General features: G+C 35.6%; 1 protein-coding gene across 5 annotated transcripts in view; it reads right to left on the bottom strand.

The window, feature by feature from the left end:
- Positions 1-506: 506 nt before the first annotated feature.
- Positions 507-27,681, bottom strand: part of ATG5 (autophagy related 5) — a 127,447-nt gene continuing 100,272 nt past the window's right edge. For all 5 annotated transcript variants that reach the window (XM_072831916.1, XM_072831921.1, XM_072831918.1 and 2 more), the window contains 2 exons: positions 20,789-20,906; positions 507-2,723 (listed from right to left, as the gene is read on the bottom strand). In XM_072831916.1, the coding sequence (XP_072688017.1) occupies positions 2,587-2,723; positions 20,789-20,906 (255 nt within the window). In that variant the 3' untranslated portion in view covers positions 507-2,586. The remainder of the gene's footprint in view (positions 2,724-20,788; positions 20,907-27,681) is intronic.

The raw sequence follows: 27,681 nt of genomic DNA, 5'->3' as shown, positions 1-27,681 counted from the left end.
ATTCGTGGGTCCTCCTTAGACTAACTGGGATGTGGTCTATACATCACCACACTATAGACTGGGAGGTCAGCTTTCTTTAATTATGAGCAGGCTACTTTGGGCCTCTAGATACAGAAGATGCCTGTCAATTCAATTCCATCCATGGTCAGAACTTAGGCCATCCAAATGAAAGACACCACTATGACGGACAAGCAATGATTTACTTTATTTAGGCTGAATTTATACCTTCCTAGTTAACAACGTTAATAATTTTAAAACATATTTTTATTTCCTTGTGTGTGTGGGGGGTCCACTACCAAGAGTGAGTTATAAACAAGCATATAGAGATTTGTGGCCTTCTCCGGTTTTCTTTCATATGTTCTTCCTTTCCCCTCATATCTTCTACTGCTTTGAGAAACGTTCAGACAAGCCTGAGACTAAGGAAATTTTAATAATTTCCCCAATAGGTAACTTGCTTTATATGAATTTCATTTCCAACTTCTGGAAATAATGACAGACACAAAATATTATTTAATTTTTTAATAAACCATAAAATTTAAATATTCAAACGAAAAGAAACAAAAATAGATATTTAAGCCAGCACGAATTTCTGTGTTTATTCTTCCTGTGGGGATCGGGGCTTGACTTACCTGGGACGAGAGCAGGGTAATACAGTTATGATGCTGGTGTAATAATGGACAAGTAACAACGGGCAATGGCTTGATAAAGTTTTACTTTCAAATCTGGAAGTAAAGATCAGTAGCTCACTTGAGCCCACTGCAGAAACCTCAAACTAGTCTTGTCTGTGGAAAACTACTATGGCTTACCGTTCTTACCACACTTTCTTCTTCACAGCTTAGCACTCCCTGGCATTTTGATCCTTTTGTTCACTGAAGCTCACTTCAGTCTGTCAAAACATCAAGGGGGAAAACCCCCAAACTGAATAGGCGAATAAACACTTTTAATGTGAACAATCATATTCAGATCAATCTCTTTTGAAAAAAAATACAAGTCAGTGGGTTTTTTGTCCTTAAGTAACTCAAATATTGTCATTTTTTTCTGCCTTTACTAAAATGGCACTTTTCATTTCACTGACATTTGCCAATTAGGTTGAATTTCCTCATATTGGTACCTGTTTCTCTTGATTGAGGCTTATCCATTCCACTCCAGATATCTCATCTTTGACTAACGTTATCTTGTTCTGTGAAGAAATACACTATTATTGGTCAGTGAAAAAAATCACAAAAGGAAAAAGGAAGCAGTGAGCACTAGAAGGATCTCACTTCGACATTCGTACAATTTTTATAGGAAAGACATTCATTTTTATTATGGAATCTAAGACTGTTATTGTGTGATACTATGCTTTGTAGCATATTCAAATGGGTCGACATTCCACACGGACAGCAAGCTAGCTCACAAGACACAGCGTAATGCACAAATACGTTTAGCTGGTAGAGTTCCAGCAGCACGGTAATAAAGTGCAGCAAAAATTTCCTTATGCTGAACGAGGACTCCAGGAACCTCTGAATATTTTTGGTAAAGTCACAGAAAAGCTACTACAGTCAGGAGACTGGTAATCTTTAGACTTCAGCGACTGGCTGCCAGGGGCCACAGTGAAAGATTAGATCTGAAGCCAATGGAAAACACTAGCTTGCAAAGGACCGTTTTTTTTTTCCCACCAAAAATGCAAGATTATCTTTATACAGATGCTTAAACATACTATGATTTGACAGGTTTACAGTGATAAAACAGCAAAGATAAATGATAACATGTATACCTTTATCATGTAAAGAACATAGATTTAAAAACTGGCAGCAGGAAATTCTATGACAGCTCCTGAGACAAGTTATCCTATGCCCTCCATCCACTCCATGTCAATGACGACCCGCCTGAATGGTAACACAGAGTAAAAACAGTGATCTACTGTATGTGAGTCTGAAAGTACTGGAAAAGTGACAAAATTGTATGTTATTAAATGACAAAACATATTTAGAGGTTTTATTTAAAAATCTCTCAACTGTTCATTATCAAAGTTACAAGATTGTTTGCATACCAATAGACAGACTGTAAACATAGGAAATTTTCATTAAGGAAAGATGGGTTTACTGTAATTGGATCTTTTACAAAAAATTACTGCAAGTTATTGATAACAGAATTTCTCTTTTACTTTCTTAAGTCTAATTCTCTAGAAAATTAAACCAATGTTTCCACTCCCTCGAGCTCAAGTTCAATCATGGTCACCTTAGGAAATACCCCTGTTTATTTGTTAATCAGAAATACAAATCAAGTGGCACATATTTCCATTTTCTTCTTAGGCCAAAGGTTTCGGCTTCATTATATTTTACAAGAAAACAGAAGACTTGCAGTGGTCCTGTGAAGCCTTTCATGTCGCAGCTGAGGTTTAATGACGGCAGTGGAGGAAAGCAGTGGTGATGCAAAGTAAGACCAGCCCAAGTGCCCTTATCTGACATGGAATCATCTTCCTGTTTGGCTTGCAGTAGTGTTTCTGGTCAGGTTGCCTCCACCAAACCTGATTGAAGCAGAAGGGTGACATGCTCTGGTAAATCCTGTTTAAGGGTGATTCCGTTCAGGCATAGAGTTGATCCTTCAGTCTGTTGGTTGCGGGATGATACTAATATGAAGAAAATTATCTGGGTAGCTCAGATGTTCACTCAGCCACTGCAGAGGTGTTTCCAACATTGGCTCAATTCCATGAATCATCACTTGATTCTTTTTTTCCCCATCTATTCCAAAAAAGAAATCCAACAGTAATCAGGAAGGGTCAAAAGAGAAGAAATAATAATCTGTGATACCTTTTGAGAATCTGTGGTGAGGTAAATGGGTTTAACAGCTTTAACAGGTTAAACCTGGTCTGTCTCCCAAGCAGGAAATGTGGACATGGAGAAAGTTCAAATGTTGCAATATGTATCACCCAAAACAGAAACCTGAGGGTTGCAATGAATTCTGATAAAAATTCTGTTGCTATATGTGAAAGTATTCATTCTTTCTTAATTACTGTGCTTACCTAAGATTGACGTTAATGAAACTATAGTGGAGAAAACAGCCCATGTACCCACTGACCAAAATTTATTTTAGTTACACATTAAAAACTATATGGTTATTAAATATGACAGGTATATGAAGTAGGTCAATACATATTTAAAATATAAAATAGAAATATGACTAGAAATCACCAAGAATAAGATCAGTATTTAGGAAGATATTTAATGGAACAGATGGGAGCTACAGGTTAATTTCAATCAAGTTGTTCAAATACATACCAGAAAGTTTTAGAGACATACAGTAACAGTTTTAACGAGAAGGAACTAAGAGTCTGACTCAGAATTCCTGTCTTAGAGTCACGAAAACTGATTGATTTCTGTTAACACCCATTCACTAATTAAAAGAGTGCTGCAAATCAGACTTTTCTTTCAAATTCAAATTTTATTACAGATTTAAGGTGAATTGTGTGTCTTTTAGAATTCTGATATGATGTACTGACAACTTTTATGGTAAAGTGAGCAGCAGCTCTCTCCTAACCATTTCCTTGGTTGTCATAGGAAAACAAAGAAAGCAAAACCAAATTCCTTTTTCGAAAGCAAAACAAAACAGAACCTTCAAGAAACTTTGTGTCACTCCTCCAGCAGGCTTCTTGGTTTGTCTCTCTTAATCTCTCCAAAATAAAATGTCTGAACCTCTCAGCTTCCTGGAGACAAGAGACAGGGAAACAGGGAGGCTCATGGAACTGAATGAGAGGGTAATACCATCCTTTCCCCTTTCTGCTCTATTCATCCAAGTGCTCTAATGACCAGGCAAAATGGGCTGATGATGTATGGTGATAATAACGTGGCTGGCCCCTGAAACGAGACCCTTTTAAAGAAATGCTTAAACTCCCCGTTAGAGGCAGCACAAGTCCTGGGAGATGACAGTCAACAGACTGGCAATAAGAGAAGACATAGGAACACTACAAAGAATTGATAAAATCATGCCAAATATACAAAACAAACAAACATACTACTGATCCCAAACATAACCAAGCAGAAGTCCCAAAACAAACCCCTGAATCACTGCTATTCTTTAAAACAATTTTGGAAAAAGACATCGCCTCATAATACTTCTCACCTTTTTAAAAAAGTGCTTTCATTGTTTTGATTTTTCTGACAATCTTTGTTGTATCGGCACATACTTTTATACACAGCAGTGATCACTGTGCTAATACAATGACTAATTTTCATAAGGATGGGAATCATCTATAAATAAAAGATTAAGCAATATACTGAATACTATAGAAAGCATGGTATTAGTACTCTGAGAATATTTTAAATTGCTGGTATTCAAATGGATAAACCCTCAGCTATCTGGAATGATTCACTCTCTGTAAGTTCTAGATTGCCAAGGTTTCACTGCATTAAATCTTTCTTAGAACATTTGAAAACATTTCCGGTATAGTTCTCTTCATATTCTTATGTATATTTCTTTGAAATATTTTAATATTCTCAGAATCTTCCTCCTACTTAGCACTGAGTCAAAAATGAAAGAGCAGTGGTGTAAGAGTTCCTTATCTGTAAAATTTTTCCTTAAGCCAGAGTTTACCTTTGGATACTCTGAAATAGAGTATAAGAAACAAGTCTCAACTCGGTATCCAAAATCTGGTGCCTAGAGCAATATTTAAACATGAGTGCAAATACAATATGGCATACAATCCACTCATGCATAGTGTGTTTGAAAGGCAAAAGATCACTCTTGTTACAAAAAGGACTGATGGGAGTGGGAGTCTGATTTGTACAATATAGGTGGAGAACATAAGCACTATTCAAATATCTTTTATAACAAAGCTAATAAATCACGTTATCAGAGACCTGAATAGGCACTGATTCCCTGCTTTAAACTGGGGCCATTTTTAATATGTAACATAAAAGTGTCACTAAGACAACTATGGAAATGCACCTAGGACTGTCATATTCCCCAACACAATATTTTAACATTTTAAATATAAATTTTGTCACTGCCTACATTTATCCAAATACTTCATCTGTGTACCTTTATCTTTCTTGTTTTCGGACTTCCTCCATTAACACTATAGCCACCAGAGGAATTCTTAGAATGGAACAGCAGTTCCCTTGGAACTGTTAACTAAATTTCCCTCTTATTCATCACTATGTTTCCAGTGCCTAGCATGGTGCCCGACACCTCATAATTTGTCAACAAATGTTTTCAGAGCATGGATAATCTTGTTGCTGGTAGAAGGCATTGCCAGGATGAATGCTTATTTATTATCTTTAAAGATTTTACTTATTTATGAGAGAGAGAGAGAGAGAGAGAGAGAGAGGGAGAGAGAGAGGGAGGCAGGGAAAGAAGGAGAAGCAAGCTCTCTGAAGAGCAGAGAACCCGATGGGGGACTGGATTCCAGGACCCTGGGATCACGACCTGAGTTGAAGGTAGACACTTAACTGACTGAGCCACCCAGGTACTCCCAAAATGAATGTCTAGAGAATAGTTTCTGATGGCTGGTACTACTAAGTAAATGAGCTCTACCTATAAAACTGTTTTGGTTATTAAATCAAGAAAAAATCAAAATGTTTCTAGATAAGCCAAAAAGTATATATGCTATTACCTACTCATGCTACCATAAAGAACAACAGAGCATGACTAGACATTTTGGTAATATCAGAATTAACAAAACGAAGCAGCAAAGAATTAGCAAGATGTTTCTTGTTTTTCTAACAGTTGAAAGGAAACACTTGATGATATTGTTAAAGTAAATCATGTTTTTGGTAAATATGTCTTTGTGTTTCAAAATGGGAATCTAGAATTTAATACTTGGGAATAAGAAATACATCACTACAAAGCAAATGACTCAGGAGAAAGAAGTTATACCACACCTCACCCACTCATATTTTTTAAAAAAGTAGTTTGATGCTTTAAAGTAGGCAAACATTTGAGACAGTAATCAAGTGAACTAGTTCTATATGAAATTCCCTCATACAGCACTTTGGGGGGCTAACTCTGATTTTGATATAATTTCAAACTTCTGGAAAAGTTGCAAGAATAGTACAAGGAATTTCCCTTCACCCAGATTCATCAACTGCTTACATTTTGTCCCACATGCTTTATCATTCTGTATGTATATAATTATTTTCTGAATCATTTGAGTAAATTAGAAATATTGAGCCCTTCCCCCCCTAAATGTCAGTGTGAACCTGCTAATATTCTTTTACATGACTATAATACAGTCATCAAAATAAAAAAATTACAAAATACTATGGTGTAATCATTTCAAATTTTATCAATTATCCCAATTCTTTCTTTTTCCTATCTGGGATCCAGTCCAGGAATCACACATTGCATTTAGTTTTCATAGTTCATATTTCATATTTAATCTGGATAGTCTGTGCCTTTCTAAACCTTGACAGCTTTGAAAAGGAAGCATCATTATTTTGTAAAATGTCCACGTGGCAATTTTAAACCTAATTATTTTAATTCATCTTGTAAAAATAAGGATAGTCATTAATAAATACTTTGGGCTTAAAAAGCAAGGAAAAGGACAGAAAATAAAGGCGGAGACACTATTTTCATTAGGTAGAGGAGGAATTCAATTCACTTGAAGAGTTAGATATTAAACCTGAAGAGGTCATATATCAACACAAAGGATATAATAAAATTTCATGTCTTATATTCATCTTACTTATAAATGTATCATATGCTTTTGTATTATCACCAACAGCCTAATAAAACCCAATACTAATACCTAAAAAGTGAACACTTTTAGAGTTCTGTGACATTTTAAGAAAAATATATTCAGATAGATATTGGTTGTATGATTAGAACAGTTAGAATTACATGTGGAAGCAAAAAAGAAAATCTGCATTCGCTACACAAGTCATTAATGAAAATTATGAACTTAAAACAACAGTAACTTCTTGTGTATATGTAAAATAATGATATATATATAATATAAGTGAGACATAGGGTGCCTGGGCAGCTCAAGTTGGTTGAGTGTCCAACTTTCGGTTTTGGCTCAGGTCATGATCTGAGTCGTAAGACTGAGCTCTGTGTCAACTCCAAGCTGCGGGTGTGGAGCCTCCTTGGGATTCTCTCTCTAAACCTCTCCCTCTGTATGCTCCCTAAAAAAAAATAAATGAAAATTTAAAACTAATAAAAAGATAAAAAATAATAAAGGAACAAGGGCCAACTCTGCATTGCTGGTTAACAAGGTGCTACTGAAAGATGAAACAGGAGGCAGGCAAGGTGAATTCCCATTATGGTAATAAAGGACTCTGAGCAGGCCTCAGATCTCTTTCAGAGGGTCTCATTATATGTAAAATGAAGAAGTTGGTGTAGATCCATGGTTTGCAAGTCTGGCTGATGATCAGAATCATTTGGGATTTTTATTTTATTTTATTTTTTTAAAGATTTTATTTATTTATTCATGAAAGACAGGGGCAGAGACATAGGCAGAGGAAGAAGCAGGCTCCCTAGGGGGAGCTTGATGCAGGACTTGATCCCAGGACCCCCCCCCTCCCCCGATCATGACCTGAGCCTAAGGCACACGCTCAACCAAGCTGGGCTCCTCTCCAGACCTTCTAAATCAATCTCTTGGATAAACGTTCCCTTGAATAAATCTTATGATATTAAGAGTATAGAATTTTTCCTTAAACAAAATCTTATGCAGAAACCCAGTATATATAACACAGAGGAGGGTGGGGCAGCTTGGTTGATCTTGGTCTCCCAAATCCTGGTACTTGCTGACTTAAGTGAACTAACAACCCATAGTTAATTCTCAATATGACTCTATGGGTCAGTTTGTAAACCATGTTCTAGAATAGAGGATCACTAATATGTCTTACAGTTTTATTATGAGTCTTTTATGCTTAAACAGCAAAATATTTCTTTCAGAGTTCAAATTAGCACAATTCACTAGTTTTGAATTCTTAGGCAAATCACTTAATCTTCTGGGTCTCAGTTTCCTCCTCTCATACTGTGGATAAAGAATTCTAATTCTCCAGGGTTGCATGGAGATTAAGTGGGATATCCAAGTAGAGCACGTACCCAGTGAAATTAGTGACTCACTCCCTAAAAACACAAAACTATTGAAAATATTAGAGAGTAAGTGAAGACAAAAGACTAGTTTTTAAAACATCATGGTTTAGTAACAAAAAGAAAACACTCAATGTAATTCTTTTCCCGTATACAAAGTTATGGGAATAAGGTAATTCTTTCAGTACTAGCAGTATCAAAAGACATATAAAAACCACGGATTCAATTATGTGATTGGCATGCAAAGGGCTGTGAGAATTTGGCCTAATGTTAATATACACTCTAAATTACTCAGTCTCATTATTATGCAGTGTGGCACATGAATTTTATGAATGTACTAAAACAACAACAAAAAAAAGAAAGACTACAGCAAAAACCGAAAGACTCAATTATTATGCAAACAGAATGAATGACAGTTTAAAAAATTTCTTAAGCACTGTAAACCCTCTGAATTAAATTAGTACTGCTCTCAACATGTATATTTACTAAAGCATATCACTAACAAGTCAAATGAGCCCTGCTGTACTATTGTTACCTAGTAGACTTAGGTAATGTTCTTCTTTTTTAAAGAGGAGAATATTCAGGTAGGGGGGAAAAAAAACTTCCAGGATCTTTGTTATAGATCTAAAAATATATCATTATTTGAGAACTGACAATATGTGAGGAATTTGCCTTTCAGAGATTTCTATTAGCAATGGCTCAAATCTTCCCATCTTGATCTACATTTTATTTCTTATTTTTTTGGTTAATTTTCAATAAGGAATATGTCCTAAATGTCCTTAAAAATAGGTTAGCTGAGTTTCCAGAGAGATGCATGAGTTTCATTTTTACTATTAATAAGTATACTACATATGTGAAATCTTGAATTTAAAAGGAAGCTACAGAAATGGATGGTGTATCTTCAAAGGTATCCTTTAATCCGAATATTTCAGTTTAATTAGCTTTTTAGCTCATAACATGAACATGAGCTATGAAATTGTAGAAATCCAAGGCCAAATGCTGTAACCATTGTGTTTAACTTTGTGGTTTCACATTTATATTGTATAATTCAGCAGAAAACAACTTATCTTGGAATGTGTGAGGTGCTGAAGATAAAACTGGACAAATACTTAGTACTTCTGAAAGTCTTAAAGAAAGGAAAAGATGAGCTTTTGAACTACCACTAGTCTGAACAATTTTGTTCTGACAAATTCTTTAACCTCTAATATGTTCATTAGTAAAACACCAACTAATTGAATCCATCGACACGAAAAACCACAGGCAGAAATCTGAAGTGCATACATCATGGTGAAGGATTTTGACTCAGCCTCAGCAGTAATAGTCAGTGAGGTCAGGTCAAAGAGGGTTAAACCAAGCCAGGATATAGCCGAAGGAATACATCAAACGCTGATTTTAAAAGGGCAATTAATCTTGGACAGAAATGCTTCCTGGGGAATGAGATCTCAATCTTAAGAGCACACTACATGATGTAGCAGTAAAAATGAACATATACAAGCTTACAGAGCTTTTATCCTATGATCACAAACAGAAGGAGAGGGCTGTTTATCAGAGAAATACAAACCCATTTAAAAATACTTACATTAACTTCTTCCGGATTTATACTCACTTAGCAGTACAGGTCTTAATGAACATGTAATATCACAGTTAATACAGACCACAGATCTCTGTCCATGTGTACTTTTTATATTTTGTGTATTTTAAAAATTATTTCTGCCCCAAATATATCCAGAGTCTTGGCTCTTAACATCACAAACAAGATTTTCAAAATATGTCCATGTTAATTCTCTCACTGCCTTTTGCTTATAATCGTTGTATCTCTGAATGAGGACATAAACCAAAATTCACACCAAAAAAACCCCATAATTTGCTACAACAATAAAAAGAAAACTGTATTGAGTTTAGAGACTGTAAGATGATTTTAATAAACTGATTTCAAGTCTCCTGGTAGATAAAAGTGTGATAAAAGTTAGAAATTTAAACTTTTTTTTTTAAGATTTTTTTTTTATTGGTGTTCAATTTACCAACATACAGAATAACCCCCAGTGCCCGTCACCCAATCACTCCCACCCCCCACCCTCCTCCCCTTCTACCACCCCTAGTTCGTTTCCCAGAGTTAGCAGTCTTTACGTTATGTCTCCCTTTCTGATATTGCCCACACATTTCTTCTCCCTTCCCTTATATTCCCTTCCACTATTATTTATATTCCCCACATGAATGAGAACATATAATGTTTGTCCTTCTCCGACTGACTTACTTCACTCAGCTAGAAATTTAAACTTAAAAAACAAAATAAAACTTTGAAAATATCAGTTCAAATATTTTTGATCTGGTTTCAAAAGATCACCCAGTAATTCTAGTTGAGTGTAATAGGGACCGTTAATATTTGTCAAATATGAATTACATGACAGTTGTTTTATTTAAAATGTAAGCAATAATTACACTGTTTATATATGGTCAGAGTGAGGTCTCATAGGACTATTTTAATGAAGAGATGACTAGCTTTTCATCACCTGCATGTATTATTATTTTGTTAAGGGAATTTTATTTTTTAGTGTTAAAGATGAAATATTAATAGTGCAAGTGTCTACACTCAATTTTTAATAAGTCAGGTCAATTCATTTAACTTCGAGATTCAGATAAAGAACATTAATTGAGAGGAATTCAGAGGCATCTTTTGATACAGTAATCTCATCTCCAATCAGTGAGAATAAGGAAAATGACTATTTTTCTTTGACTTCAGAAAAGACCTATGTCAGTGGACTAAGTCATTAACAGATTCTGTATCACCAAGATTAGTCCATACTGTCCATGCGTTGGGACAAAGCACAAAGATGGAGGGAGAGTAAAGCAGTCAAGGCAAAGAATTTCACGCACTTTAGTTTAGAATTTGATGGCAGAATGATAACTCTAAGAAAAGAAATTACATTATAATTACCAAGCCTAAATAAACTGAGCCTAACAAATTGCTTCTGTCCAAACTTGAGTACTGCAGAGTTTTGCCTATGAGGGCTATATTTAAAGAATTTGCTGAACTCCCATTGTGAAAGACACTATGTCATTCTTGCACATAAAATACGCATCCAGTGAGGGAGAGAGAACAATGGAGAGCAGGGAGTGTCAGGACGAGACTGGAAGGGTGAGTGACCAGTGTGAGAGACTAAAAGGGTGAATGACCAGTGTGACCCATTCCCACAGGCCAGACTCACAGTATCTCGACAGAGCTGTGAATGGGCTTTCCATGCTTACTTGTGAATCTCTGAAACTTCAAATAAATGTGTGAACTATTACTCAGGGCCTTCAATGAAAAACTTTCACTAACAGCAACACTTTTACTCCCCTGCCTTAAGATTTTTACATTAAATGTATTTTAACAAGTGTATGATAATTGAGCTGGCCGCTACATTAAGTAGATGCCTTAGTAAAATAAGCTTCTTCCTTTTTTTGCCAGAATCAGATTTCTGGCATTTTCTAATCATGTCCAGAAGTTAATTTCTTAAAAAAAAAAAAAGAAAAAAAAGAATCAGTGGCATAGAATTCTTGCCATAATCTGATATATAAGCAATTACAATATCAGTTTTCATGATATTGAAATTCAACTTTGATGAATTCAAAGTTCATCATAAATTTATACCTTCTATTCGTATGTCAAATATTACCTGTCTCTGCAGAGTGGGATTATCAACAAACAAGAAAAAAAACTGCTTCTTTCTAACTCTATTTTGTAAATTTCTTATGAGTATAGTTATTTGTAAAAAAAAAAAAAATTTAACAAAACTACAGGAAAAATGTTAACTGCAAAACTTTGGAAAATTATGATTATGAAATCTCCCCTTAAGCAAATATTTTGTTTAAATCTTACAGTCATTCTGTGAGGCTTATAGGAAGAACCATCCTTATTTTATAAAATAAGAAACCTGGATCCATTTAAAAAAATAAAAAGGAAAACAAACAGCTAAATGATCTTCCAAATCCGTGCGAAGGTATGGAGAAAACATTAGAAACAAATTCTAAAACATTAGAAAACAAATTCTAGGGATCCCTGGGTGGCGCAGCGGTTTGGCGCCTGCCTTTGGCCCAGGGCGTGATCCTGGAGACCCGGGATCGAATCCCACGTTGGGCTCCCGGCGCATGGAGCCTGCTTCTCCCTCTGCCTGTGTCTCTGGCTCTCTCTCTTTCTCTCTGTATGACTATCATAAATAAATTAAAAAAAAAAAAAAAAAAAGAAAAAGAAAACAAATTCTAAATGAGTGAAAAAAGAAGTACTGAAATTGTAAAACCTATTATTCTTACCTAAACCCTTGTTCTGATGAAGTTTGGGGGTTTACAGGTTTTAGGTTTCTGTGGCATGAATTTGAGACTGAAATACCTCTCTTTTGGAGAGGGTCAGTGTCAGCATTCCTACAGAAGTGACTACTGCTGGCTCAAACCTCAAATCACATGGTATCAATCAACTAGCTTTAATTCTAACACTCAAAGGATCTGCCTCATATGAATAATATGAAACTTAGATGTTTCTTTTCTCTACTTGCTCTATATCTGAAAAAAATTATAACATCAGTTAATTTACTTTATAAACACAACCTAATCTTATGTCATGGAGTGAAGGAGAAAAGAGGTGAATGCACCATCTTTCACTTTTTGTAAAAAACTATTCTGCTGTTTCTCATTAAAATAAAGCAATATAATTTTTAAGAAGATTTTATTTATTTGAAAGAGAGAAAGAGAGAGCATAAGTGTGGGGGATGGCAGAGGAGGAGGGAGAAGCAGATTGCCTGTGGAGCAGAGAGCCCAACCGGGGGCTCGATCCCAGAACCCTGGGAGCATGACCTGAACTGAAGGCAGACGCTTAAGCAACTGAGCCACCTAGACGCTCTAAAGTGATATAATTAAGTTAGACTATCTAATTGGGGTATAATTACCCCTAGCCCCAGTTGTTAACACGATCTTCTTTTTTTTTTTTTTAATTTTTTTTTTTTAATTTTTTTTTTTTTTTTTTATTTATTCATGATAGTTACAGAGAGAGAGAGAGGCAGAGACACAGGCAGAGGGAGAAGCAGGCTCCATGCACCGGGAGCCCGATGTGGGATTCGATCCCGGGTCTCCAGGATCGCGCCCTGGGCCAAAGGCAGGCGCCAAACCGCTGCGCCACCCAGGGATCCCTTAACACGATCTTCTGATGTACTAACCAAGCAATAGATTACTTAGCTCCTCAGTGCTTTCCCCACATTTCTGACATCACTGAAAATTTTCTTCACATTTATGGGAGAGAAGTAGAAAAATTTGGCTAGTCCCTCAGCAAACAGAGTAGGGAAATGTTAGATGAGCATTTCAGACTAGGTATTATATTACCCCTTAGCAACCAGCCCCTGGGTAGTTGGTGAAGGATTCTAAGGTGCTCATGTGGAACGTCTGACCTGGTCTCACCTTTTCATCTAATTTCTGCTCTCTTTTAAGACAGCTCAGTCTTCCCTACCTCATCCAGAATAGATAAGAGCAATTTCAGGTGCTTCCTAATATTCTTTACATATCTCCATCCCTGTACACAGCACAGCGGGGCATCTTTCTGCTATTCCAACCATACCAAAGTTTCTTAAAAGCAGGAACTATGTCTCATACCTCTTACTGTCTCCAGTGCCAGAGGTCAGTATGATGCAAAGAAACTGACAAAAAAATAAAACCTACAACATCAAATGGAAAGCAAAAGTTAAATGGTAGTTAGGAAGGGTCTAATGGAGTAAATATATTCCCAGAAAGTAGAACAGAAATGGAAATGCAAAAAGGCAAGTAGCTTTAGGATTGTACTTGGTGGTAAAAGACATGCAGAGAAACTTCACTGATTTGCCACGGAATGTATGCCTTTCCCTACACATACACTCTATTTGTACAATATCATATATGAATTCAGGTTTAAACCAACCCAACTGTGACAGAGAACTGATCAACTGGAATCTTGAAATAAATGTATCAAAGTAAAAACAACATTTTTATTTTTATAAGCCTAACTTACTAGATTCTTTTATACTACATTAGAGAATTGGGAAATAAAATATGATTAGGCAAAGCTTATAGGTGTTTTATATTCTCCAAAGTAGAAGAATAAAAGCACTATTTTTAATTTTTTGTTATTTTTTGGTAAGTTGTTTTTAATGAAGAAAGAAAGAAGTATTTCACTTCAGGTCTGGCACAGAAGCTTAGCTCTGAGTCATTTTAACTACAGCTGACACCACAAAAAAAAATTTACCTGAGCTCACCTTTGGTTATTTCCTGTTACTCTAATTTGGCTAACTCCTCTAGTCACTTACAAAACAAAACAAAACAAAACAAAGCAAAACAAAACAAGGAACACACAAAGCAGCTCATCATTAGTTAGCTACTCCAAGAGAACAATGACCTAAAGCACGTCTTCATAAATATTAGTACATTCTACTTTCACATGATGAAATAAGGCAAAATTCCTTCATGCATGAATCACTTGTTGTAAGGAGTAGTAGACAATAGTGCCACATAACATTTACGAAGCACTTTCTCTTTTTATCATGTGATGACAACCAGTTCTTATCCACACACACCCAATCTTAAAGTCTTTCGCTTTCAACTTAAGTCGAGTGCAGGTGTTTCAAAATGCTTCACATATGACAATACCACAGGTGTGCTAAACAGTTGAATAGTAACAGCTGAACAGTAAACAGTTCTTTACTGAAACAGTGACTTGATGTTTTGGATACTCCCCACAGATCCTGAAATGACAGTTATTTTCCAATATGAGGTTACAAAAGGAAAAGGCAAATAAAAGTTTTTCCAAAGATAAGATACTGGTGTTAGAAACACAGCCTACTCCTGGTATGGAAGGTACTATCCAAAGTACCTCAAAAGTATAGGTACTATTTATATCATTTCAAAGAAGCACATGTAAAGTGTGTGTGTGTACTCTAATCAACGTACCATGCGACAGCTGGGAAGAAGTTTGTCCAATGATATCTGCCCATAGCATCTGAAATTGCCTAATAGGCAGATTTGTGGATTAGAGTTGTAAGTGGCTCCTCACTGGCCCCCTTCCAAAAAAATGTAAGGGAAGTCACGTTGCCTATTCTCCAGGGATGGATGTGCAGGTTGGGCAGGCTACAAATTCAGAAGATAAAGAAGAGCCTTTAAAAGAACAAAATGCTTCACAAGTTTGTGTGCCTTTCCCGTGCAGGGCCATGCTAATTTTGTATGTATTGTGATCTGGGTATAGGAATGGCAAATGAGCACGAAGGTACATTCAGACAGAGTGCCAGCTCAAAGCATGTGACTGCTTTTCATTTTCATGTCCCAATGTCAAAGCCACCATTTTAATAAGTTCAACAAGAAGGTAGTCAGAATTATATACAGGAACACTAAAATAAAAAAATGGACAAAAGAGCAGAAGTTCAGGTTCTCTAAATACTGTAGGAGAGAACAGCATGAAGACAAGACCAGGTACTAAAACATAAATCACAGAATAAAGAGTGAGGAAAAAGTAAACATTTCAGGATGTTATTTTAAACTAAACAAAAAAGTTAAAAGGTTGAAAAAGTGAAAATGAAAACAAATGGAAGCATGCTAAAACAGAAAACCAATAAACCAGGAGATGGAGACTTGAGTTCTAAACCTAGTTCTGCAACTAAGTAGCTAAGATACCCTTAGCTACTCATCTAAGAAATAGAGACTGAACTAAATTAACTTTCAGGTTTTATAATAAAAGATTATTTAAAGATGTCAAATACAAAATTAACACCCAACCTGCTTTCTTCCTACCTTCCTCGAATAAATCTCCCCTCATCACTCACTCTGTGTCTTTGTTAATTGTGCTGCTGGCTAGGGTATACATCATTACAGTAGAACAGTCTTCCTCCAAGGGTTTGAAGATGCCCTTTCTATTCTCAGAAAGAACAGTAAAGGGGTGCCTGGGTGGCTGAATCAGTTAACTGTCCAACTCTTGATTTTGGCTCAGGTCAAGACCTCAGAGGTGGTGAAGTCAAGCCCCGTGTTGGGCTCCATGCTGAGTGCCGGGCCTGCTTAAGATCCTCTCTCCCTCTGCCCCTCCCCCACTTCCCTTTTTCTCTCTCTCTAAAACAAAACAAAACAAAACAAAACAATAAGGTAGCCATTTCAATATTAAACTTAAATTTCAATTGCCCTTTTTTTAAGTGACAGAGTTGACATAGAGTATCATGAGTTTTATGATTATGAAATCTCCCTTAAACAAGTATTTTGTTTAAACCTTACAATCATCTGTGTAAGGTTTAAACAGGTGTACAACAGTGATTCAACATTTACGCACATTAGGAAATGACCACCACGTAAGTCTAGGTACCATATGTCACTGTGTACAGTAATTTCAATTACTTTTAGTTGATAAAAGTATTTTTCAATGTTCTTTAAAATACTACAAAGTACTAAAAAAGAATGAATAATACAGTACAGAGAAATGAATAACTGAAGGCCAGTGCTTACACTGGAAGCAAGTAAGAAGTATATGAGTCTCATTTCTGTTGGCAATAAAAATGACTAGTATCTTAATTATACTTCAAATGGAAAAACTAATCTGTATTCCCAAACCCTCAAGAATATGGCAAAATAGATAGTAAGCAGGTTTAAAAAGAAAAACAAAAACCAACCCTTATGGCATGGAGAAAATTAAATGGTATGATTATTCCTGAATCAATAAAAGTTACTGGGAATTTCTCAGTGAAAATTTCTGTAACCTGAGTTCAAAAATAAAAGTCTCTTAAATATCTCAATAAAAATATATAGGAACACGGCAATACTGGTTGTCCCTGGAGAGGGAAACAGAATTAGGGTTTGGTAGGCAGAGGTAGGGAAAGAGACTTTTCAATAAATTCCCTTATATACTTTTTGATTTTTGAATATAAATAAATTTTAAAAAATTATTTAACTTAAAAACTTTAATAGGGCCTCATTAAAATTAAATACTTTTACTTTTCAAAAGAAAATTAAGACGTGTCATAGACTAGGAGAAAATGATTGCAAATCATATGTCTGATAAAAACTTGTATCCTGGGGTGCCTGGCTGGCTCAGTCGGAAGAGCAAGCAACTCTTGATCTCAGGTTGTGAATCTGAGCCTCCATTCTGGGTGTAGAGATTACTTAAATAAATAAAACTTAAAAAAAAAAAAAAGACCTCTATCTAGAATATACAAATAACTTTCAAACTCAGTAAGAAGAAGAAATCTCCTTGAAAACATGAAAAAGGCATCTGAACAGACATTTCACCAAATATATCCACAAATAATAATAAGCACATGAAAACATACTCAACATCATTAGTTGTTAGGGAAATAAAGAATAAAACCAAGAGATACCACTATATAACCACTAGGATGGCTATAAGAAAACAAAAAAAAATGGGGATCCCTGGGTGGCGCAGCGGTTTGGCGCCTGCCTTTGGCCCAGGGCGCGATCCTGGAGACCCGGGATCGAATCCCACGTCGGGCTCCCGGTGCATGGAGCCTGTTTCTCTCTCTGCCTGTGTCTCTGCCTCTCTCTCTCTGTGTGACTATCATAAGTAAAAAAAAATAAAAAATAAAAAAAAAAATAAAAAATAAAAAAAAGAAAACAAAAAAAATATCTGTTGGTGAGGATGCAAAGCTGGTAGAACTGTAAAATGATGCAGCCACTTTGCCGGAGTTTAGCAGTTTCTTAAAAAATTAAACACAGACCTAACCTACAAACTAGCAATTCCACTCCCAGGAATCTACCCAAGAAAAATATAAATGTATGTCCATACAAAGACCTGAATGCAAATGTTCACAGCAGCATTATACACAAAATGAAAAGCTGGAAACATTCCAAATGCCCATCAATCACTGGATGAATAAACAAAATGATATATATACCCAAATGAATACTATTCAATAATAAAAAGAACTACTGATACAGGCTACAATATGGAAGAAACTCAAAAACATTAAGTGAAAAAAAAAACAGTTGCAATTCCATATGATTGCATTTATGCAAAATATCCAGAAGAGGTAAATTATAGAGACAGAAGACAGGGAGACTAGTAGTTGTCTACAACTAGCAGGAGGAGCAGAGATTAGATGCAAACAAGCACAAGGGAATCTTTGAAGTGACAAATGTTTTAAAACTAGATTATGGTGATAGCTGTACAACTTATATATTTATTAAACCTAAACACTGAGGTGCCAAAAAATTATTTAGCTGAAACTCTTACTGGAAACTAAAATTACACAGCAATAAAGTTAGCCTACGATCCTACAATAGTATTATAATCAACTTAATGTTAACTATGCCATGCTTTAATCATCCTAAATAGTGTTTCAGGTTATGACACAAAGAATTCAGTATGTGAAATACTGAGAAAACATTTTTGCCCCAGCACCAGAGATACGAGGATGTGTATGTAAGACACCATCAAAAACCTTGCCTATGGAATCTAGTGGAGCAAAGTGATGAAAAATGATACAGTAAGACTTTATACAATAATATTTATAACCTCTTAAATCAACGAACCTCGTTTAATTTTAACAATTTTGAGTAGCAATCAATGATCTTTTTTATCAATCCCTTCTGGTACTAGTTCTTTTTTTTTTTTTTTTTTTTTAAGATTTTATTTATTTATTCATGAGAGACACAGAGAGAGAGGCAGAGGGAGAAGCAGACTCCATGTAAGGAGCCCGATGTGGGACTCAATCCCGGGACCCCAGGATCATGGCCTGGGCCTAAGGCAGGCGCTAAACTGCTGAGCCACCCAGGTGTCCTTCTGGTACTGGTTCTGATGGCATTTTACATGCCCCTCTTCACCCCTCCTACTGAGCATTTATGCACTTAAGAAGAGTTAGATACAGGAATGCCACAAAAGGTAAGCATATTTGATTAAGAAAAATAGTTACAGTCACAGTCCAAGTGACCTGTTTTGAGTTCCATGTTCTTTGTTTAGTCATTCAGGCTGAAATATTAATATTCCCCTAGTTCTACTTTGTTTCCAATTTTGGTTGTTAGGCAAACTATTTCCTTAGACACTACACGCTTTTTGAACTGTTGTTATACAGTTATTAGTCATGTACATAATAATACAATCACCCCAACTTAGACTATGTTAACAAGAAACATACCATTATCTACTGAAGTTTTATTATTATAATATTAATATATTAATGCCTTACCTCTTTCCATAAAGGATATAAAGTAGCAAGCTAAAAAATTTTTCTATATAATAAGTACAAGTCTGTATAACATATTAATATGTTAATATTCCATTGAAATTTCCCTAGTAACTTGGTAACCAATGGGAACTATGATTATAAATCATTCAGCAATAGGGTGATGATCGAATTATGATACATTGATATGAAGTGCACAGTGTGTTAGGTGAAAAATGCAGCAAGACATACAATTTTATAAACATACACACCCCCTCTCAAATACTCAAGTGTCCACATGCATGTGTTGTCAACTATGGCCTCTATGAGTTAGGGGACGATAGCATTTTTTTCTTTTATTATTTTCTGCATTTCTTTTTTTTTTTACTTTTTAAAAAGATTTTATTTATTTATTCATGAGAGACAGGGAGAGAGAGAGAGAGGCCCAGACACAGGTAGAGGGAGAAGCAGGCTCCATGCAGGGAGCTTGACGTGGGACTTGATCCTGGGACTCCAGGATTGTGCCCTGCGTGGAAGGCAGGCACTAAACCGCTGAGCCACCCAGGGATTCCCTATTATCTGCATTTTCTTTGTGTTCCTTATATTGCAATTAAGAAAATAGAATTCAGCAATTTTTATACTCTTCCTTTGCCTACAGGAAAATAATTTTAAACCTAAGTTACCAAATGAGGATTATAGATAGGACAAGTTCTTTTTTTTTTTTTTTTTAATTTTTTATTCATTTATGATAGTCACAGAGAGAGAGAGAGAGAGAGAGGCAGAGACACAGGCAGAGGGAGAAGCAGGCTCCATGCACTGGGAGCCTGATGTGGGATTCGATCCCGGATCTCCAGGATCGCGCCCTGGGCCAAAGGCAGGCGCCAAACCGCTGCGCCACCCAGGGATCCCGATAGGACAAGTTCTTAATTGCACATGTGAAATGTCAATGCTTAAGAGAACAATGCTGAAACACTAGGAAGTGGTAGAAAATTCAAATGAAATACTTATCCATTATTCAGTATTTTGAACTTTGAAATATCAACCAAAGGTAGGAAAGTTTTCTTAAGTTTTCTTACCATCTTTTTTTTTTTAATTTATGATAGTCACACACACACAGAGACAGACGCAGAGACATAGGCAGAGGGAGAAGCAGACTCCATGCACCGGGAGCCCGACGTGGGATTCGATCCCGGGTCTCCAGGATCGCGCCCTGGGCCAAAGGCAGCCGCTAAACCGCTGCACCACCCAGGGATCCCTTCTTACCATCTCTTATTCCTTTAGAATGAAGAGACACATTGCAAAATGTAAAATAGTATTTACCAGAACTGAACCCACAGATGAAAGACCCAGGGCACCAGTAAGAGAGTAACTAAAAAGCAGTATTACTTTATTTATTTATTTTTTTTTGCCAAAGAGAGTCAATTCCTTATTTTGTTAGTGTCAATAATTTATAAAATAGCAAGTTAAACATTAAGTCCTTCTGTTTCAAAAGATTGTTCCTTACAAGATAATGAAAATATTTTCCTGAAGTAACAAGCAAACGTTATTTATAAATGCAGAATGCTTATGTTATACCTCAGTAATAAAGAGAAATGAAAGAAATGTTTTAATGTTGCTGACTACATTACCTTCAGGAGCAATTGCAGAAGGACACACTTCTTTGAGGAGATCGCCTAATGTATGCAATTGTCCATCTGCAGCCACAGGACGAAAAAGCTTCTGAATAAAAGGTCGTTCAGTTGTTGTCTATTTGAAAAATGAAAGACAATTCAAACAATTAAGTCTTTGTTCCTGTGAATTACAAATTAATAGGTCAGAAATTTAAAGCTGGTATCAGATGCCTTCTGATATAGTGTATAGTGTAATCACAAGCATACATCGCAAATGTGGTAATATAACCAAAAATGCTTAATATAAAATCAAGAAAATCTAATCATGAGGAAGCAACAGATAAATCCAAAATGTGTGATGTTTTAAAGACAACTGGCCAGAAGAGAAGAGAAAAAAAAAAAAGACAACTGGCTTCAACTCTTCAAATAAGTCAAAGGCAGAACAAAACAATACAAAAAGATTAAAAAGGATTGGTGAGATATAACACCTCAATACAAAAAATAAATCTTGACTGAATATTGGGTTGGGGGAAAATAAGCTATAAAACAATTCTGGAATAACTGGGGAAACGGAGAATGAACATTAGACAGTATTAAAAAATTAATGTCAAATTCTTAATGGTTATAAAGACAATATCCTTTAAGAAATTCATGCTTACACAGCTAGGGATGAGGTGCCATGCTGTCTGAAACATATCTTCAAATGGCTGAGAGAGCACATGAGCGTGCATGCACGAGCGCAAATGTGGGAAAATGTTAACTACTGGTGAATATAGGTGAAGGGTATAGTCTTTGTTGGTTTGTTATTTTTATTTTTCTATACGTTTAAATATTTTCAGGGAACAGACTCATAGAGAATAAACTTATGGTTGCCAGAGGGAAAGTAGGGGAATGAGAAAGATGGCTGAAGGGGAGTGGGAGATAAGGCTTCCAGTTACAGAATGAGTAAGTCACAAAGATAAAAGGCACAGCATAGGGAATATAGTCAATGGTACTGTATCAGCGTTATTAGCACTATGTCATGATTTACTGCTAATAATTTCAATATATCGACCACTTCTAAAATTATGTTTCATTTTCCTAAACTACTTCCATAGGAGCATGGCAATGATGAGGAAAGTTTCATAACACACAGGACAGAGGCCGTGGAATCGGCCAGTCTGTGAACAGCACTATCATTTATGTGCTCTATTTTACACCCAGTTTCTTTGGAAAATTGGGACATTCCAGGTCTCTTAAGTTTTTGTGGAAATGAGTGAAGAACTATGGCAAACACATAGAAACACAAAGACACAGAGAGAGAATGAATGAATGAATAAGAATATTCACTAATATTAACATCCCTGAACTATTATTTTAAGATATTAAGTTTTTACACTTTAAGCTTCCAGGGATAAAAGATCATAAAAACATACAAGAGAAGAAGAGAATAATGCCTTATATTTTATAAGTAAATTACTCATATATTCATATTTACATATAGTACTTACCAATAGTAGTTTCTAAAATTTTTACATATTTTTTATATACTTTCATATAGTGCTTTTCAAGAAAATGATTTCAAATACCTAACCATTAAAGATAAGTTTGCTTGTTGTTGTTGTTGTTTTTTAAGATTCTATTTATTTATTCATGAGAGGCAGAGACACAGGCAGAGGGAGAAAAGCAGGCTCCTGAGCCTGATGTGGGACTTGATTTCGGGACTACAGGATCACACCCTGGGCTCAAGGCCAGCGCTAAACTGCTGAGCCACCCAGGGATCCCCAGTTTGCTTGTTTTTTTAATCACAGAGGTGTATCTCAATTCTACAGTGTAGCTATTATAGATTTGGGAAAAAAAATCTATTTTTAAGTATGGACATAAACTGAAATACAAGATAAAACAGACATGATAATAAGTTTGTGAGCTACCTTTCCCAGATTTTTTTTTTTTTTTTTTTTTTTTTTTTTTTTTAGGGAGGCTCTACACCCAGCACGGAGTACAATGCAGGGTTCAAATTCCTGACCTTGAGATCAAGACCGGGGCTGAAATCAAGAGTTGGACGCTTAACTGACTGAATGATCCAGGCACCCCAACCTTTCCCAGCTTTATACTGTATATTCAGTGGATAAATAAATGTTAAAAATTGTACTCCAATTAAGTATGTGTGGCAAGTATGTAAAAAAGTCTTGATAGTTGATAAAATCTTGATAATTAATATGCACTGAATATAAAGCAATTCACTTCACTAATTGAACTCTTTAGGATTTTTTTTAAAAAGGTACGATGGATAGGGAGCAGCCAGCCAGTAGCACCCCAATTTTATATTCTATTGGTGTGTTTAAGAAACAAATAACATACATATCTGTTAAAGTAATAATAAGGGCAGTTTCAAAAATGACTTTACAAAGTTATATTTCTTATGAGAGAGCAATACTGCTTCTTGGAAGTCAATGAAAATAGTTTGCATATTTACAAATAAATGGCTAGGTTAAGTATTATATTCCTGTTGGAGCAGTTTTCTTGTCTGTCAGGCTAAGATTTAGATTATATATGGATATCATTAGCATTGTCTAGTTTCATGTATACTAAATCAAATCATTCCTTCAATTTAGGAAGCTCATACATTTCACACAAGATGAAACAGAACAATATGATGCACAATCAAGGATTAACCATGTGAAGATAATAAGGGTTAGGGGTGTTCAGAGAAGAAAAAAATGAATAGAGGACTGTAGTAATAATTTAAAAGAGCCACCACCCACTTAAGGCTTTCTATCTTCCAGGCAATGAAGAAGCTTTTAAGACTTTTTAGCAAAGGAAGTGACGTGATGAAAGAGGCTTTTTCTGAAGGCTAATGGAAAGCAGCACTGTGTACAATGACTTGGTTAAGAGGTAACTTCAGGAAGACGAGTGAGAGGCTGTCTGAATAATATAAGCCTATGTGGTGACAACTAGGGCTGGGTCAGAGGAAAAGGAGGGTCAGAATTATACTTCCCAACTAAAAGAAAAAAAGTTAAAATGTTTCATCCATCGTCTGATCTGAAAACACTAAGATTTTCAGCCAAGTCAAAAAAACTTTTCAAGATTCATTCACCCCTTACTTTGTGACAAAACTGTGAGGTGGTTAGCTATAATAATATATACTGTAACAACCTAAAAACAAACCTAAAAAGGCCCCAAGTGGGCTTACCTAAGATATTAAAAAACAGAAAATGTTCTTCACTCCTTTTCCTAAAAAAATAGCTTATACTTTCTCTGTGGCTCTCGCTTCTACTCTCCCAAATCTGAGCAGTGATAATGAAGGTGTAACTTCAATAACCTTTATAATGATGTTATTGGCTTGGGTAGAGGAGAAAAGGCCTTTTCCTATTAACATATTCTAAATAAGTTCTGTAGAATAGTAACCAAGAAAACTCATCAAAGGGCTGTTTCTCATGTAACAGAAACCTTACTTTAAAAAAACAATTACTCAAAATACCTCAATCAAAAAACTAATAAACCTCTTCTGCTTAATATTTATCATACTACCTTTATATCCTTATTCTTTTTTTTTTAATATTTTTTTTCAATTTTTTATTTATTTATGATAGTCATAGAGAGAGAGAGAGAGAGGCAGAGACATAGGCCGAGGGAGAAGCAGGCTCCATGCACCGGGAGCCCGACGTGGGATTCGATCCCGGGTCTCCAGGATCGCGCCCTGGGCCAAAGGCAGGCGCCAAACCGCTGCGCCACCCAGGGATCCCTATATCCTTATTCTTTAAAATTTAGTGCTCTGGGGCGCCTGGGTGGCTCAGTTGGTTAAGTGTCTGCCTTTGGTTCAAGTCATGATCCCAGAGTCCTGGGATTGAGTCTCACATCAGGCTCCCGGTTCAGCAGGGAGTCTGCTCCTCCCTCTCCCTTGCTAGTGCTTGCTCTCTTTCTCTCCCTCTCTCCCTCTTTCTCAAATAAATAAAATCTTTAAAAAGAAAATTTGGTATTCTAGAAAAGAGCAGTCAGGTGTCTGAGTAAGTTACACCAAAGATTATGAAAACTACTCAATTTCAGGAGTCCTTAAAACAAAAGCCCTTTACAAACAGATCATGCATTCAAGTACTGTACAGAGGGCAATGGGAATGGAGGATGGATTCATGCAAATTTCTCGGCAGATCTCATTAAACCTAAGCTGAAGTTCAGCAGAAGACTAAAGTATTTAAAACCTATCTTCCTCTTGAATATAGCAAATTTTAAAGATACAAAAAACTCCATGAACATGAATTTTGCAAACTTTGATTTAGTATACATGAAACTAGACAATGCTAATGATATCCATATATAATCTAAATCTTAGCCTGACAGACAAGAAAGCTGCTCCAACAGGAATATAATACTTAACCTAGCCATTTATTTGTAAATATGCAAACTATTTTCAGTGCCTTCCAAGAAGCAGTATTGCTCTCTCATAAGAAATATGACTTTGTAAAGTCATCTTTGAAACTGCCCTTATTATTACTTTAACAGATATGTATGTTATTTGTTTCTTAAACATACCAATAGAATATAAAATTGGGGTGCTACTGGCTGGCTGCTCCCTATCCCTCCTCTAGTCATGTACCCTCACCAATGAAATGTAACTTTTCCAGTATGGAGAAGTTATGAGGTTCATTTGCTTTGGAAATATATTGAGCAGAGGCAAAGAAATCAAATTTATAAAAATATTAAATTAAATTTATAGAAGTTTAGTGAATCTTACATATTTTCTTAAACTGACAGTTCAAGAGTTATACTCAAATTCTTAGAGATGATGTGTGTTACAACTATAGTGTAAACTGCCAGCTAATTATATTATTAATCTTGTACCTAAGAAATAAGATACAAAAAAAAAAAAAAAAAAAAGAAATAAGATACAAAGAAATAGTTTATTTTCAACACAGCCAAGCAGGTTAACATTAAAGCTGATAAAAGAAGAAATGTTAGGCTGAAAGTGTGTGGACTTTAAGTGTAAGGCATAATGGATATATTAAGACCAAGTTTGATTCTTATGAGTTACATAAAGTATATACTGCAACAAAAATGCAAGACAATTTTTGAAGAGCACAGGCTCTTGAGCCAGAAAGAACTGGCCTTAAGTCCATGCTGTGTCATTTATTACAGACCCATGGGCAGAGTTATCTGACTTTCCTGAACCTCAATTTCCTCAACTGCAAAACAAGAATAACTACACACACACACACACACACACACACACACACGTATATGCATGGGCATAAATGAAGATAATATCTACATTGTAGAGTTTTTGAAGTAATAAAATATAAGCACAGCACAATCATGGTACATATGATTACCTAAATGCACATCCCAAAACATATACTACCACCATGATCAACAGTTTTAAGTTTTATCCCAATTTAGCAGACAAGTTTATTCAATCTTATTATCTCTTAAGTTCACTTGTCTGTATTCTAAAATCATGAAAATCATCTTAAAGGAAATACAGATACACTAGACCTCATGAAAATGAAAAAAAAAAAAAAAAACCTAAACTTTTGCTCTGTAAAAGATCCTATGAAGAAGATGAAAAGACAAGCCACAGCCTGAGAATATCTGTAACCACATTTCCAATAAAGTTCTTATATCTAGAACATATCAAGAATATAAAGAACTCTAAAATTTCAACAGTAAAAAAAAGCAAAGAATTCTATTAGAAAATGGGCAAAAGACACAGACATTACACTAAAGAGGATATATAGATGGCCAAAAAAGCACATGAAAAGATGTTTGACACATCATTAGACATTAAGGAAATGCAAATTGCACTACCCCAGCGCATTACAATACACCTACAAGAACGTCTAAAATAAAATGCTGGTGAGCATGTGGAGAAACTAGATTGCTCATACATTGCTGGTGGAAATGTAAAATGGTAAAGGTCCCTCTGGAAAAGAGTATGGTAGTTTCTTACAAAACTAAACATGTATCTACCATTAGACTCAGCAACTGCACACTTGAGTATTCCCAGAGAAATGCAAACTTAGGTTCTCAAAAAGCTCATACATAAATGTTCACAGCAGCTTTACTCATAATACCCCCAAACTGGACACAATCCCAATGTCCTTCAACAGGTGAGTGGTTAAACTACCTGTAGTATATCTATACCATGGAATTCTACTCAGCAATAATAATAATAATAAACCCTATTAATATATGCAATAACTTTTATGGAACTCAAGGGAGTGATGTTGCATGAAAAAAGCCGAAGTCAATCATACATACCGTATGATTCCGTTAACATAACATTAGTAAAATGATTAAGTTTTAGAGATGAGAACAAATTAGTGGTTGTCAGAGGTTAGAGAGAGGAAGAAGTGAGGCAGGTGGCTGTGGCCATAAAAGGGTAGCCAAAGGAATGTTTGTGTTGGAATAAAACTAATGAAATACGACTAAGGTTTGTAGACTGCATCAATGTCCATTTCCTGGTTATGATATTATACTATAGTTATACAAGATGTCAAGAATGAAGGAAACTGGATGAAGGGTATAAAGATCTTTCTGTTTTAAGATCTTTCGTAAAACTGCACGTGAAGATTATACATGTTAAAACTGATGTAAAGCATTTAGAACAATGCCTCGCACATAGTAAATGCTAAGTGCTGTTAATGTTCTCATTAAATGTGACTTGATGCTTGGTAGAAATTTACTGACTACAAATACGTATTTTGTATTGTGTCATAGTACAAAACATACAGGATTATAAGAAGATAGACTAAATCTCACAGTCATCCTATCACTACATAGCATTACTGATAATTTTACTGTTTTGGTCATTTATATTGTATTAACATATAATATGAATTAGAAATGTTGATTTTTGTCAAAAATGACAATTTACAGGCAGAAGGGTACATAGCTGATAGCTGGCTCACGGATCACGGAGTCAGACAATGGCATGG

Source organism: Canis lupus, chromosome 7 (genome assembly GCF_048164855.1).
Source record: "Canis lupus baileyi chromosome 7, mCanLup2.hap1, whole genome shotgun sequence".
Classification (NCBI taxonomy): Eukaryota; Metazoa; Chordata; class Mammalia; order Carnivora; family Canidae; genus Canis; species Canis lupus.
This window is presented reverse-complemented; position numbering and strand designations above follow the sequence as displayed.